The sequence below is a fragment of the Syngnathus leptorhynchus genome, chromosome 4 (assembly GCF_054491065.1).
Source record: "Syngnathus leptorhynchus isolate UIUO chromosome 4, UIUO_Slep, whole genome shotgun sequence".
In the NCBI taxonomy this organism is placed as follows: domain Eukaryota; kingdom Metazoa; phylum Chordata; class Actinopteri; order Syngnathiformes; family Syngnathidae; genus Syngnathus; species Syngnathus leptorhynchus.
Genome location: NC_141198.1, coordinates 675,446 through 688,360, shown reverse-complemented (window position 1 = coordinate 688,360; position 12,915 = coordinate 675,446). Strand labels below are relative to the sequence as shown.

General features: G+C 42.3%; 1 protein-coding gene across 6 annotated transcripts in view; it reads left to right on the top strand.

Moving 5' to 3' along the window:
• zfr (zinc finger RNA binding protein) overlaps positions 1-12,915 on the top strand; it is a 95,841-nt gene that overhangs the window by 23,891 nt on the left and 59,035 nt on the right. For 5 of the 6 annotated variants that reach the window (XR_015065850.1, XM_085909762.1, XM_085909763.1 and 2 more), the window contains exons 6-8: positions 5,799-6,034; positions 11,560-11,769; positions 12,082-12,388. Coding sequence is in view for 5 of the 6 variants with exons in the window: in XM_085909762.1 (XP_085765888.1) it covers positions 5,799-6,034; positions 11,560-11,769; positions 12,082-12,388 (753 nt within the window). In the remaining variant the exon portion in view is untranslated. The remainder of the gene's footprint in view (positions 1-5,798; positions 6,035-11,559; positions 11,770-12,081; positions 12,389-12,915) is intronic. The other variant, XM_085909765.1, reaches the window with a different exon arrangement.

The following is a 12,915-nucleotide window of genomic DNA, read 5'->3' as shown; positions in this document are numbered from 1 at the left end:
AGACCACCACAAGCCCCAGGATGGCCCGGAAACACCGACCTTGAGTGAGCCGGCCGACCCCAGGAGAGTGCTCCGGAGACGGCGTCGAAAGCGAGCAAGAAGGGAGGGCTCCATGCTAGGCTAAAAGCTCACGCTAGCCGACCACCGCTACCCAGCCTCCTGCTCGCCAACGTACGGTCTCTCGACAACAAACTGGACGAACTGAGAGCACGGATCACATCACAGCGAGAAATAAGAGAATGTTGCGCTCTGATTTTCACTGAAACACGGCTTTCTGACAAAGTTCCAGCGTGTGCCATCCAACTACAGACGCATTCCGTGCACAGAGGGGACCAGACTGCAGCCTCCGGTAAGACGACAGGAGGGGCTGTGTGCGTGCTTGTAAACAACCCGTGGTGTGGAGATGTATGGACTATTTATAGACACTGCTCACCAGACATGGAGTTTTTAATGCTGCAATGGCGTCCCTATTATCTACCGAGGGAATTCACTGCTGTGGTTTTAGCCGCTGTTTGCATCCCCCCGCCAGCCAACTCCACAGCAGAGCTCTGCAAACCGGATGATGTCAGAGAGACTGCTCATCCTGATGCCGTTTTTATTGCTGCTGGAGACTTCAATCAGTGCAACCTACGGACTGTATTTCCCAAATACCACAAGCACATCAACATCCCCACCCGTGAGAAGAACACCCTGGATCACGTGTAGAGCAACATATGCTGTTAGGGTTTATAAACTATCTTGATCGTATGATTATGTTGGGATGTAGACTAGAATGATTAACTTTGTTTAAACCTTTTACCTTTCCTTGACTCTGAAAAGTTTAACCATTCAGTTGTTGAAACTTTCCAAATGGTGTGGAAACATCCTTGCTTAGTCATCTAAAATGCTCCACTAGGTTTTATTTCCATGACCTCGTAAAACAAACTGGGACCCTCTGCACTGATTAACCAGTTGCTGAGGTGACCACCAAACATATCCAATGTGACCCCCACCCTACTTGTTCTCAATAAATATGCTCTTGTAAGAGACTAACGGCAGAGTTTGTTCGAACATTGCTGTACCTACAGTAACGGACTGGCTCTCCACTTGCAAGTGCTTAAAGGGCATACTGTCTCCCGTGTGGTTCTTGCAAAATAAGTTAAAGTCAGAAAATCTCTAACATTTGCGGTGCATACAAGGCAGCACCACGCTCCCACTTTGAACAATCTGACCACATCTCACTGTTTCTGTACCCAGCATACCGACGGAAACTAAAACAAACAAACCCCACCACCAAACAAATCAAACTATGGACACCAGAGGCTGAGTGCATCCTGCAGGACTGCTTTGTCCAAACAGACTGGGATGTGTTTAAGGCTGCTGCCACAATGGAGGACTCCTCAGTCAGCATCCAGGATTATGCTGACTACGTGACCGAGTACATGATAACATCGTGCCCACTCTTCAGGTGAGGAAGTTCCCCAAACAGAAGCCCTGGATAAACAGTCAGGTACGTCACATGTTGCGTGCTCGTTCCATCGCGTTCAGATCAGGCGATGAGGCAGAGTACAAAGCTGCAAAGTACGGACTGAGAAAGACCATCACAGCTACCAAGAAGGAGTACAGAGATAAGCTGAATGGCTTCTATTCCACTGCTGACCCCGGGTGGATGTGGCAGGACCTCCAGCGTATCACAGACTACAGGACCTCCACCAGCACCATCAGCCCCACAGACAGCCTACCGGATGACCTCAACAACCTCTACACCCGCTTTGAGACCTCCAACCCCAGCACAGAGAGGCACACACACACCCGGACCAGCCGACACACCTCCCCCCCCACCCACAGTTTCATCAGGCCAGGTATGCAGAACCCTGAGGAAGATCAACCCCCGCAAAGCAGCAGGACCAGACAACATCCTTGGGCGGGCCCTCAGAGCATGCGGCAACAAGCTGGCAGATGTTCTCACCTCCATCTTCAACCTTTCTCTCAGCACAGAGCATCGTCCCCACCTGTGTTCCACGCATGGAGTTCTGGAGGTTTTATTTTTTTTTTAAGTGTCACAGAGGACGAAGATTTCGATGGATTTAATGATTTGGAGTGACACGGATGGTTTGATGAAATTGTTGTTTATATTATAGTTTAATATATTGTTTATATATAGTTATATGGACCTCTGGAATAAGTTGAATTGCAATTGAAGTCAAAGTCTTTTCTTCTCCTTTAGTTGACTCAATCACTGGCTGTAAAGGAAATTTTGAAGGAGCTGGAGAAGTCAAACTCAAAGTCAAAGTCCGCTTTATTGTCAATTTCTTCACGTTAAGGCACACAAAGAGATCGAAATTACGTTTCCCACCGTCCCACGGTGACTAGACACAGTACACAACACTCGCATCAAATAGCACCAAGAGTAAAAACGAACAGACAAGAGCAATGAATAAGTAATAAGCAAATAACCCAAATAAATAAATAAATAAACAAATAGACAAATAAGAGCAGCAAAATGGAGCAAGTGTGCTAATAGCAGACAGCCAGATCATAGCGCAAAAGAACAGGACGTCATGTAGCAGAGGGTGGAGGGAATTCAGGATCCGGACAGCTTGGAGCACGAAGCTGTCTCTGAGTCTGGTGGTGCGGGAGCGGAGGCATCTGTACCTCTTCCTAGAGGGCAGAAGCACAAACAAAGAGTGAGCGCGGTGACTCACATCACACACAATCGCGTCCGCTTTGCGGGTGAGACGGGAGGCGTAAACTTCCTTCAGGGAGGGGAGTGGAGCCCCGATGATTTTACTCGCAGTGGTCACTATGCGCTGCAGGGCCTTCATGTTGTACTCAGAGCAGCCACCACCCCACACAGCGATACAACTGGAGAGGACGCTCTCAATGGTGCCACGGTAGAATGTGGTCATAACGGCGGGAGGAGCACTTGCTCGCCTGAGTTTCCGCAGAAAGTACAGGCGGCGCTGAGCTTTCTTCGCCAGCGACGCAACGTTGGTGGTCCAGCACCGCGCACACTTTCGGGGTTAGAAGCGCCGGTGTTTACACAAAGAACAAAGATTCCAGTGGATTTAATGATTTGGAGTGACACGGATGGTTCAATAAAATTGTTGGTTTTATTATTGTTATTTGATATATAGTTTATATGTAGTTATATGGGCCTGTGGAATAATTTGAACTGCAACTGACGAGTCCGACGTCAGCGGTGCCCCGCTCACGCGCCGTTGTTTACACAAAAGACGAAGAATTCAATGGATTTAATGATTTGGAGTGACACAGATGGTTTGATGAACGTGCTTGTGTTATTTGAATCACTGTTAATGTTAGTCAGCATCGTTCGCAGCTCCTCGTTTGTTTTTATGTCACGTTAGCATACCGTATTGTTTAGCCTGTGTTTGCTGGTTCATGTCTGTTCTTGGTGTTGGATTTTGTCAAATAAATTTCCCCCAAAATGCGACTAAAACTCCGGTGCGACTTATGTTTTTTTTCCCCATTATGGTGCATTTTATGGCTGATGCAACTTGTACTTCGGATTGACTTTTAGGAAGAAAAATACGGTATATCTTGTCATGGGACAACACTGAAGAATGACATTTTGAGACAATGTTAAGTAGTCATTATAAAGCTTGGATAGTGTTGCGTGTTGTACGGGATGTCTGTTGTTGAGCCAGGAAAGCAAGAATGTGGGGTATGGAGTTGGTTCTTTATTGGCAAGATCTTGGGTTATTGAATGGCGGTCAATACACAAGGCATGGCAGCAGATGAAACAACTTATGTCTCCAGGTCAGCTTGTTTTATACTGTCTGGAAAGGCGGGAACTTGTCACATGACCATTTCGTACCTGAGGCGGGACCTTGTCACATGACCATTTCGTACCTGAGTGTGGGGGCGTCACCCCCCTGTGTGTGTTCATCCAGTTGTGTGTTGTATACGTGTTCTGATTGAACAGTTATGTTTACATAAAATAATAAAAGAATTGTACATATGAACATCACAGTATACTGATTGTCTCCCCTAATAGATCATGTACACATTGCTGTTACTCCCTCTTCAATAGCAAAGTAAATGTTTTGTTACTTCAAAGTAACTCAAAATATCACAATGAATGTGTTAAATGCTGGCAACAAAAGTCAAACCTGGACCCAAATGTCAATACAGTGGAGCCTCGGTTTTTGAACGTCCCGGTTCTTGAACAAATCTCTATTTGAACAAAAAATTTGAGAAATTTTTGCTTCGGATGTCGGACGAAATTCGGTTGTCGAATCTCACGAGATGAGCCAAGAGAACCCGCATTCCAATTGACTCCGTTCGTTATTACATTCTCGTTACGCCGAGGATTGTATCAACTCTCTAATCATGCCTCCAAAGGAAGCAAGTGGGAGCAGTAAAGCCACCCTAAAACACGACGCTCCTAAAGCAATGCAACAGTGAGCGCCCGGCCAGTGCGCTGCGGTTGTGCGATCAAACCAAATTAAGCTCCCTCCGCACTGAGGTCCACTTAAATTTTGGAAAGTCCATTAGGGCTTTAAAAAATATTTTCTAAATTTTAGCAACCACTCTGTCACAATAATGCGACCAGCGCGGTGCAGTTGCGCGATCGGACAAAATTAAGCTCCCTGCGCACTGAGGTCCACTTAAAATTTGGAAAGTACATCAGGACTTTAAAAATATTCTCTAAATTTCAGCGATGGCTCTGTCACAATAATGCGACCAGCATGGCGCAGTTGCGCGGTTGGCGACGCGCTACGGTTGCGCGTTCGGCGGTGCGCTGCAGTTGTGCGATAGGACAAAAATGCGCAAATGGAAAAAATGCTTAAAAGCGTTTTTTTTGTTGTTGCTTGGAACGGATTCATTTTGTTTCCATTATTTGTAATGGGAAAACATGATTCGGAATTCGAACAATTCACTTCTCGAACAGCCTTCTGGAATGGATTGTGGTCGAAAACCGAGGCTCCACTGTAATTTGTGTGGCCACCATTATTTTCCAGCACCACCGTAACCCTTTTAGGCATGGAGTTCACCAGAGCTTCACAGGTTGCCGCTGGAATCCTCTTCCACTCTTCCATGATGACACCACGGATCTGATGGATGTTGCAGACCTTGCGCTCCTCCACATTCCATTTGAGGATCCCCCACGGATGTTCAATAGGGATTAGGTCTGGGGACATGCTTGGCTAGTCCATCACCTTCACCCTCAGCTTCTTGAGGAAGGCAGTGGTCGTCTTGGAGGTGTTTTTGGGGTTGTTATCGTGTTGGAATACTGCTCCGCGGCGCAGTTTACGGAGGGAGGAGATCATGCTCTGCTTCAGTCTTCCACAGTACATGTTGGCATTCATTGTTCCCTCAATAAACTGTAGCTCCCCAGTGCCAGCAGCACTCATACAGCCCCAGACCATGACACTCCCACCACCTTGCTTGACTGTGGGCAAGACACACTTGTCTTTGTATTCTTCACCTGGTTGCCGCCACACACGCTGGACATCATCTGAACCAAATATGTTTATCTTTTTCTCATCACACCACAGGACATGGTTCTAGTAACCCATATCCATATCCTGAAGACAAGCAGACCCATATCCTTAGTCTGCTTGTCTTCACTGCTTGTGGGTCGGACATCCTAACTCGTGTACCTACAATAAAATGTCTAAAAATACAATTATAAAAATCTTGTGTGCATATCGTAAAAATATGGATTCCACATCGCGGATGTTCACCTATCACGGAACCAATTAACGAGTACTCCACTACTTTCCCAGTCTAAGATGGGATGGCAGGAAATAATAGACATAATTGAATAATAATAAGAAATCCTAATTTTCTAGGAACCTCATATTCAGGATATGAAGCAGCGGTCTATTCAGCAGCCTCAAGTTACTACCAACAACAGCAGCACCAGAAACAGGCGGTGGCTGCTGCAGCTGCAACTGCAGCATGGACTGGGAACACTTTCACGAAGAAACCACCCTTTCAGAATAAGCAGCTCCGACCCAAGCAGCCACCAAAACCCCCCCAAATCCACTATTGTGACGTTTGTAAGATCAGCTGTGCTGGCCCTCAGGTAAGTTTGAAAATCAAATCTATGCATGTATTTAAAAGTCCAATATTAAGACAATGATTACATTTTTGTACACAGGATTGCAAAACATTTAAAGATACTTTCTTTTAGTAAAACAGAGGAGAGTTTGTTTACTTGCGCAACATGTTTCGGACACTTCCTGTACCCTTCCTCAGAAGCGTCACATGATGGAAAGGTTACGGGATGCATTCCGAGAGCCATGTTAAATAAAACCAGAATACAAATACGAGGTAATATATGAAATACCATGCTTATCATGCAATAACACATGCAGTGGGGAGACGGGGAGACCATTTGAAACATGGAAAAAAGAACATACAAAAAATGTGAAAAGGAGACCACTAATTGACAATCAAGAACAATATAAGAACAATTGGTACAGGAAAATCTCTAATCGACCATATCCAACCACTGCAAGAGACAAAATCACATCATAGACTGGAATAATGTCAGGGTCATCTGTGTTGAAATCAGCAAATATTAGCGGTGGATCAGAGAGGCCAGAAACGAGGTCCAAGGAGCATGAATCGGGACGAGGGAGCATACACCCTGTCACACACTTGGAATGTAGTCCTCGAGAGAGTGTCAGACAGAAGGGGATGTAAGTTCCCCCTGCTGTCTGGCCAAACCACGTAGCAGCCTATAAAATATATCACATTTCCATCACGTAACGCTTCTGAGGAATGCTACAGGAAATGGCCGAAACATGTTAAGCAGGTAAACAAACTCGCCAATGTCTTACTAAAATAAGTTTTATTAAATAATTTATTTAAGTGAAGACAGGATGAACATTCACCAGAGAACATTGCAAACTACCTTGAAATTACAGTTTGAGAAATATGTTAGTTTGGGAATGTGCTGCCGGTTCTTGTTATTTTTTTCTTGCTTTTAGACTGCCTCAATTTATTATTTTCTTTGACACACCTTGACACATCGAGCTTTATGTTCAATTTCCCTCTGCATTGTAGTACACATGATATTCAGCATGTTCAGTGGCCTAGTGATAGTGTCCGCCCTGAGACTGAAAGGTTGTGGGTTCAATCCCCGGCCGGGTCATACCAAAGACTATAAAAATGGGACCCATTGCCTCCCTAATGCTGGCACTCAGCATTAAGGGTTGGAATTTGGGGGTTAGATCACCAAAATGATTCCCGAGCACGGCACCGCTGTTGCTCACTGCTCCCCTCTCCCCCAGGGGATTGATCAAAATCACACGGGGATGGGTTAAATGCAGAGGACATATTTCACCACACCCAGATGTGTGTGTGACAATCATTGGGGGGAAAAAAAGTGATGCAGCAAGAGTTGTTTGCAAGCCATACTGCGCTTCTAGTCTAGACAACACACATGACAGAATCAATAATGACGTGTTGCGCAAGGCCTAACGCTTAAAGCGTAGTGCGTGTAATGGGCACGCCGCCACTGGCCCAACATGCTGGACAAAGATTTATGTGACAAAGAACCCCTTCGGCTGCTTAAAATCATGCCTTTCTTAAAAACAATAAATGAATAAATAAATAAAAAAACTTTCTATACGATGCACTTTTGGAATTGATGTGATTCCCAAATTCTGGACCTCAAAGTCCGTGTAAAATCAAGATGTAGTTATCTTTCCAAAAAACAAATTGAATTGATAATTTAATTACTCCTTCAGAAATGTAACTTTTTACTCAGAAAAGTAATTACTGCGTTACTTTTTCAAAAAGGTTCAATTACTATGTAAAAATAATTCAGATTGTTGAGCATGTCAATACAATTGCGTAGAGTAGAACAGCGTGATACAGTCAAATGGCTGAAAAATGAACAAAGAAAAACGTAAAAACATACCAGGTGACCCAAGTTCTTCACTCAAAGTCCCCCAAACCTGCTCCCATTTATTATTATCCCGGTAAAATTACAAAGAAGTATTGTACAGCTAGGGATGAGCACGGACGGCGACAATGATCATTGTTTTGTTTTTGGTCCGCCGTCGCGCAGAATGTCGCATGACACATTCCCGAAGCTGATTGGCTGAAACCAACATAGTTCATTCGTTACTGTCACTCTATTAACACTGTTTTTTTCTAACACCACTAGTCATTGCCAGTATTTAATAAATATTTTCATAAACTGTTGATTAGTTCAATGATTTAGCCTACTGTTGATCTTCTGTAATAGTAGCTAAAGATTGGCAAATTTAATTAAAAATATTTCTAACTGATGTTGTACTTAAGGAAAATGTAATGCAATAGTTGTAGGCTAAGGTTGTCTGAATCCTCAATAATGATTGTGAAAGGGAGTGTGGCGCTGCAAAAGTTGTGTGCTCTCTAGTACTCACCCACTCAGAAAGTCCTGAGAAAGAATGACAACCCCAGTATTATGCAGTAGGTTCTATTCTATGCGCCTTTTAATCCGGTGCATCCTAGTATTAAAATTTTCTAAAATAAAAAATTCAATGAAGGTGTGCCTTATAATCCAGTGCCCTTTATAGTGCAGAAAATACTGTACTAATATTGACCACAAACAATGTTGAATGTTGTTTATTGTCCACTAAGTGTGAATTTGATTTAAAAAAATTGCATTTTCCGCACAAGTTAAAGTCCTTTAGGGTTATGATGTAACAAGTAAATCATCTATTCTTATCCCTTCCTCTGACCCTTGTTGACAACTTTGAACATAGTTTATCATTTTAGTTCATTTTATGCACATCTTGGCGATGGAAAAGCAACACACAGGGTGCTTGTATTTTTATTTATTACTTTTCTCGTTTCTTTTGTGACCATGGTCGGGATTTCTTTTTTTTTTTGTTTAATCAACAGGAGTATCAACTATTTGTACATATTTGGTACAGTAAATCCTGACAAATGCCACCAATATGAATTTTGCAGTGCTGCAGAACACATACTGTATGTCTGTGGAGCTCAATGTAAAAGCAACCATGCTTATAAGTACTTCAAAAGAGATGGTCAGACCAACCGACCATATCATGCCCAGGTCTCATTTTGTTATGTGTGTAGCATTAGGAACTGACTCAACCACCCATGGCAAATACAGCTCAGTCTGTACTGTACTTTGTAGCACTGTTGAAAACAAACTTGTTTTTGACAGTTGTGATCATAATCCAAAATTATAGCAGACCTGTATAATCCTGAAATAGTCGCACCTTTCAAGCACAAATGACTCTTCCACTTATTATGTAGGCAAACATCTCTATACAACTTTTTTCCTCTTCACAAATAACTGTTAGCAATGCCACTTCACTTCTTTATAGTGCATATCATTTCTGTATTAAATTAGGGCAGGTTGAGTTTTATATTATTTTACCGCAGCAAAAATGAATGGTCTGAACAGTTTTCATATTACCGTAATTTTCGGACTATAAGTCGCGTTTTTATTCCCATAGTTTGGGTGGGGGGGCGATTCATGTGTTTGTTTTTTTTTTCAAAAAAATGTACTTGATCATTAACACATTACTTACTAGTACAGTTGATCACCTCACATATTATTTTTAATACACTGAAAAAACGAACAAAGCAATTCACACTTTAAAGCACAATATTCAAGTTCAAGAAACAAACAAAACAAAAAAAAACTACTGAAAAAGAAATATAGTTATTTTCAAACTAAACTGAACGAGGGTGATTTAAATTTCACCATTGGCCGTGACGCAACAACTGGGAGGGGAAAGCGCTGTTTTTTTGAGTTTTTAAAAAGCACAGGTCTGGTGAAGAGAATTTAGTGTGGTGATGTAAAAAAACAAAAAAAAAAAACAGTAGGGGCAGCAATGCAATTTAGGATGCAAGCTCTGCTTGTGATGGACAGCATGCGAGCACACATCACGCCAGACATGCAAATCACGAGTCCGACGGCGCGCGTACGCGTCATTGTTTACAGGATCGATGATCGATGTATTTTATGATTTGGAGTGACGGATAGTTTGGTAATATTGTTGCTATATGATAGTTATTTGAAATATACCGCATACCGTATCGTTTAGCCTGTTGTTGCTGGTTCGTGTCTGTTTTTGGTGTTGGATTTTGACAAATACATTTGCCCCAAAAGTGCGACTTATACTCCGGAGCGACTTTTAGTCCGAAAAATACGGTGATTACCGTAGTTTTTGGACTATTAGTCGCTCCGGAGTATAAGTTGCACCACCCATAAAATGCACAATAACGTGAAAAAAAAAAAACATATGTCGCACCGGAGTACAAGTCGCACTTTTGGGGCAAATTTATTTGTCAAAATCCAACACTAAGAACAGACATGAACCAGCAGCAACAGGCTAAACGATACAGTATGCTAACGTGACATATACACAAACGAGGAGCTGACAACGGGCCTGACATAACATTCAGAGTTATTCAAGTAACTATTAACATAAATAACACGTTTATCAAACCATCTGTGTCACTCCAATTCATTAAATTAATCGATCCTCCTTTATGTAAACAATGCCGCGTGTGCGCCGCGCCGCTGACGGTGGACTCGTCATGAGTTGCAGTTCTAATTATTCCAGACCCATATAATGATATATAAAGTATATATCAAATAACTATCATATAAACAACAATATTATCAAACCACCTGTCACTCCAAATCATTAAATCCATCGATCAATTTCCTCGTCCTTTATGTCAACAACGCCACGCGTGCGCTGCTGACGTCAGCCTCGTCGTTATTCCACAGATCTAGTATATAACTGTATTCTAGTGTTAACAAAGTACCAGGAAAGTCGTGAGTTTGGTAAACGGCTCTTTATTTAACAAAACAAGAGTTCAACGCGCCAACAACTACTGAACTGTAACGATAAAAACATATACAAGTTGCTACATAAAATAAAATATATCAAATAACTATAACATAAATGACAAGTTTTTCAAACCTTCTGTGTCACTCCAAATCATTAAATCCCTCAAACTCTTCATCCTCTGTGTCACAAACAAAGCCGCTAATGATGTCGGTAGTACGTGGGGCCCTTCATCATCTTCGTCATCCCGTGATCGAATCCTTTGTCCTATATGTAAACAACCGCCGCGCCGCTGACGCCACTTGCAGTTCAAATTACAGTAATCCCTTGCTACATCGCGGTTTGTTTATCGCGGTTTCACTACATAGCGGATTTTTGAATTTTGAAAATTTGTGAAGAAATTCACATAGAAGTCGCTCCTGAGTACAAGTCGCCCCCCCACCCAAACTATGAAAAAAAACCGCAACTTGTAGTCCAAAAAATACGGTACATTTGCAAAGGAAGAGGGCACACAGATGGATTTAAAAAAATATATACATTTAGTGTAGCAGCCAACAATTTGCATGAAATAGGTGTGTTTAGTGTGCCTTAATTCTTGATTGTGGGCTATTATGACTGAATCATGAAAGTGCAATTTTTTTAGGACATTGGGGACCAGTTTTAAATCATAAATATAATCACAATGTCTTCAAAGCAAAGCACCATTGTTCAATCAGCATGAGGCAAAATGATAATGTTCTCAAGTAAAACTATTTGTTGTATTTCTGACTTTTTCCAGACTTACAAGGAGCACCTGGAAGGCCAGAAGCACAAAAAGAAGGAAGCAGCACTGAAGGTTTCACAAAACAGTAACAACAACAGCAGCGGTGGTGGTGGTGGGTTATTGGCCCGAAGTTCTCAAAATCAGCTCCGCTGTGAGCTTTGTGATGTGTCCTGCACTGGTGCAGATGCTTATGCTGCCCATATTCGGGGGGCCAAACATCAGAAGGTATGGGAATTGGGTCGTTGCTTTGTATCACCAAACGAATATTTATCATTATATTTTATATATTTTAATGTGGTCAGTTTTATTCAAGTCATGCTAAAATGATGTTTGTAACACTTGAGATTATAACGTAGGTCAAAAATAGTCCATAATCATCCTTGCGAACACCTAAATTTGTCATTGCCTTCTTTTAGACCACACAATATTGCATTGGTAAAATGAGGTTGTTGGATTTAGAATTAAGATAGCTAGATACTGTGACTGAAGCTGCCGGTCGATCTGCTATTTAATGCTGGATGTTGATTTGGCAAACAGGTTTTGAAGCTTCATACCAAACTTGGAAAGCCAATTCCCTCCACTGAACCTAGCATGGTGACTCAAATTTCATCTTCAAGCACATCTGCCCCAAGCAAAATCATCACTTCAACATTAAACAGTTCCTCTACCAGCACCAGCTCTCTTGGTGTGGCTGCCTCTTCATCCGGTACTGCATACCTAAAACCTGTCAGCCTGGTCAGCAGTAGTGCAATTGGTGCCAAGAACCAACTTGTGAGCAATTCGTCTGCTCCCAACTCTACCACGCCTGGAAAGAAAGTCAACACCCCCAAGATTAGTTTTGTTGGTGAGTAAAACTGAACTAACTGAGAAGCTTTTTTGCTAGGTTAGTTGCCAACAAATCTAAGTCTGAATGAGTTATTGTATTGCAATAACAAGTCTTACGCTTTTTTTAAACAGATTTTCGTATTATGTATTGTACAAGCACTCCCCTAGACTGATTACTTTATTTTGCTGGATTTGTTTGACATCACAAGATTACTTTCAGACATTGGAACAATGTACTGGAATGTTCCAAAGCTGGGTGGGGCCATTTGCTACCTGGCTGCACCGCGAATGAACAAAAATATTGTAGTGATCATTAGAAACAACATGTAAAGGTCATTGCATAAAAGGTGTTTGCCTTTAGTAGGTAGTAAAGCATAGATATTCAAAAAAAGCTTTTTGAAAACAAATGTACGTACACGCACTTGTGAGTGTGCACCGAGCTTTCTGACACGGCTTCCGGTATTAAATGCGCGGGCGAGCGGTTCCCAATCTACTGGGGAAACGCAGTCATTGCAGGGAAAATGACCGAAAAAAAATTTGAAAATC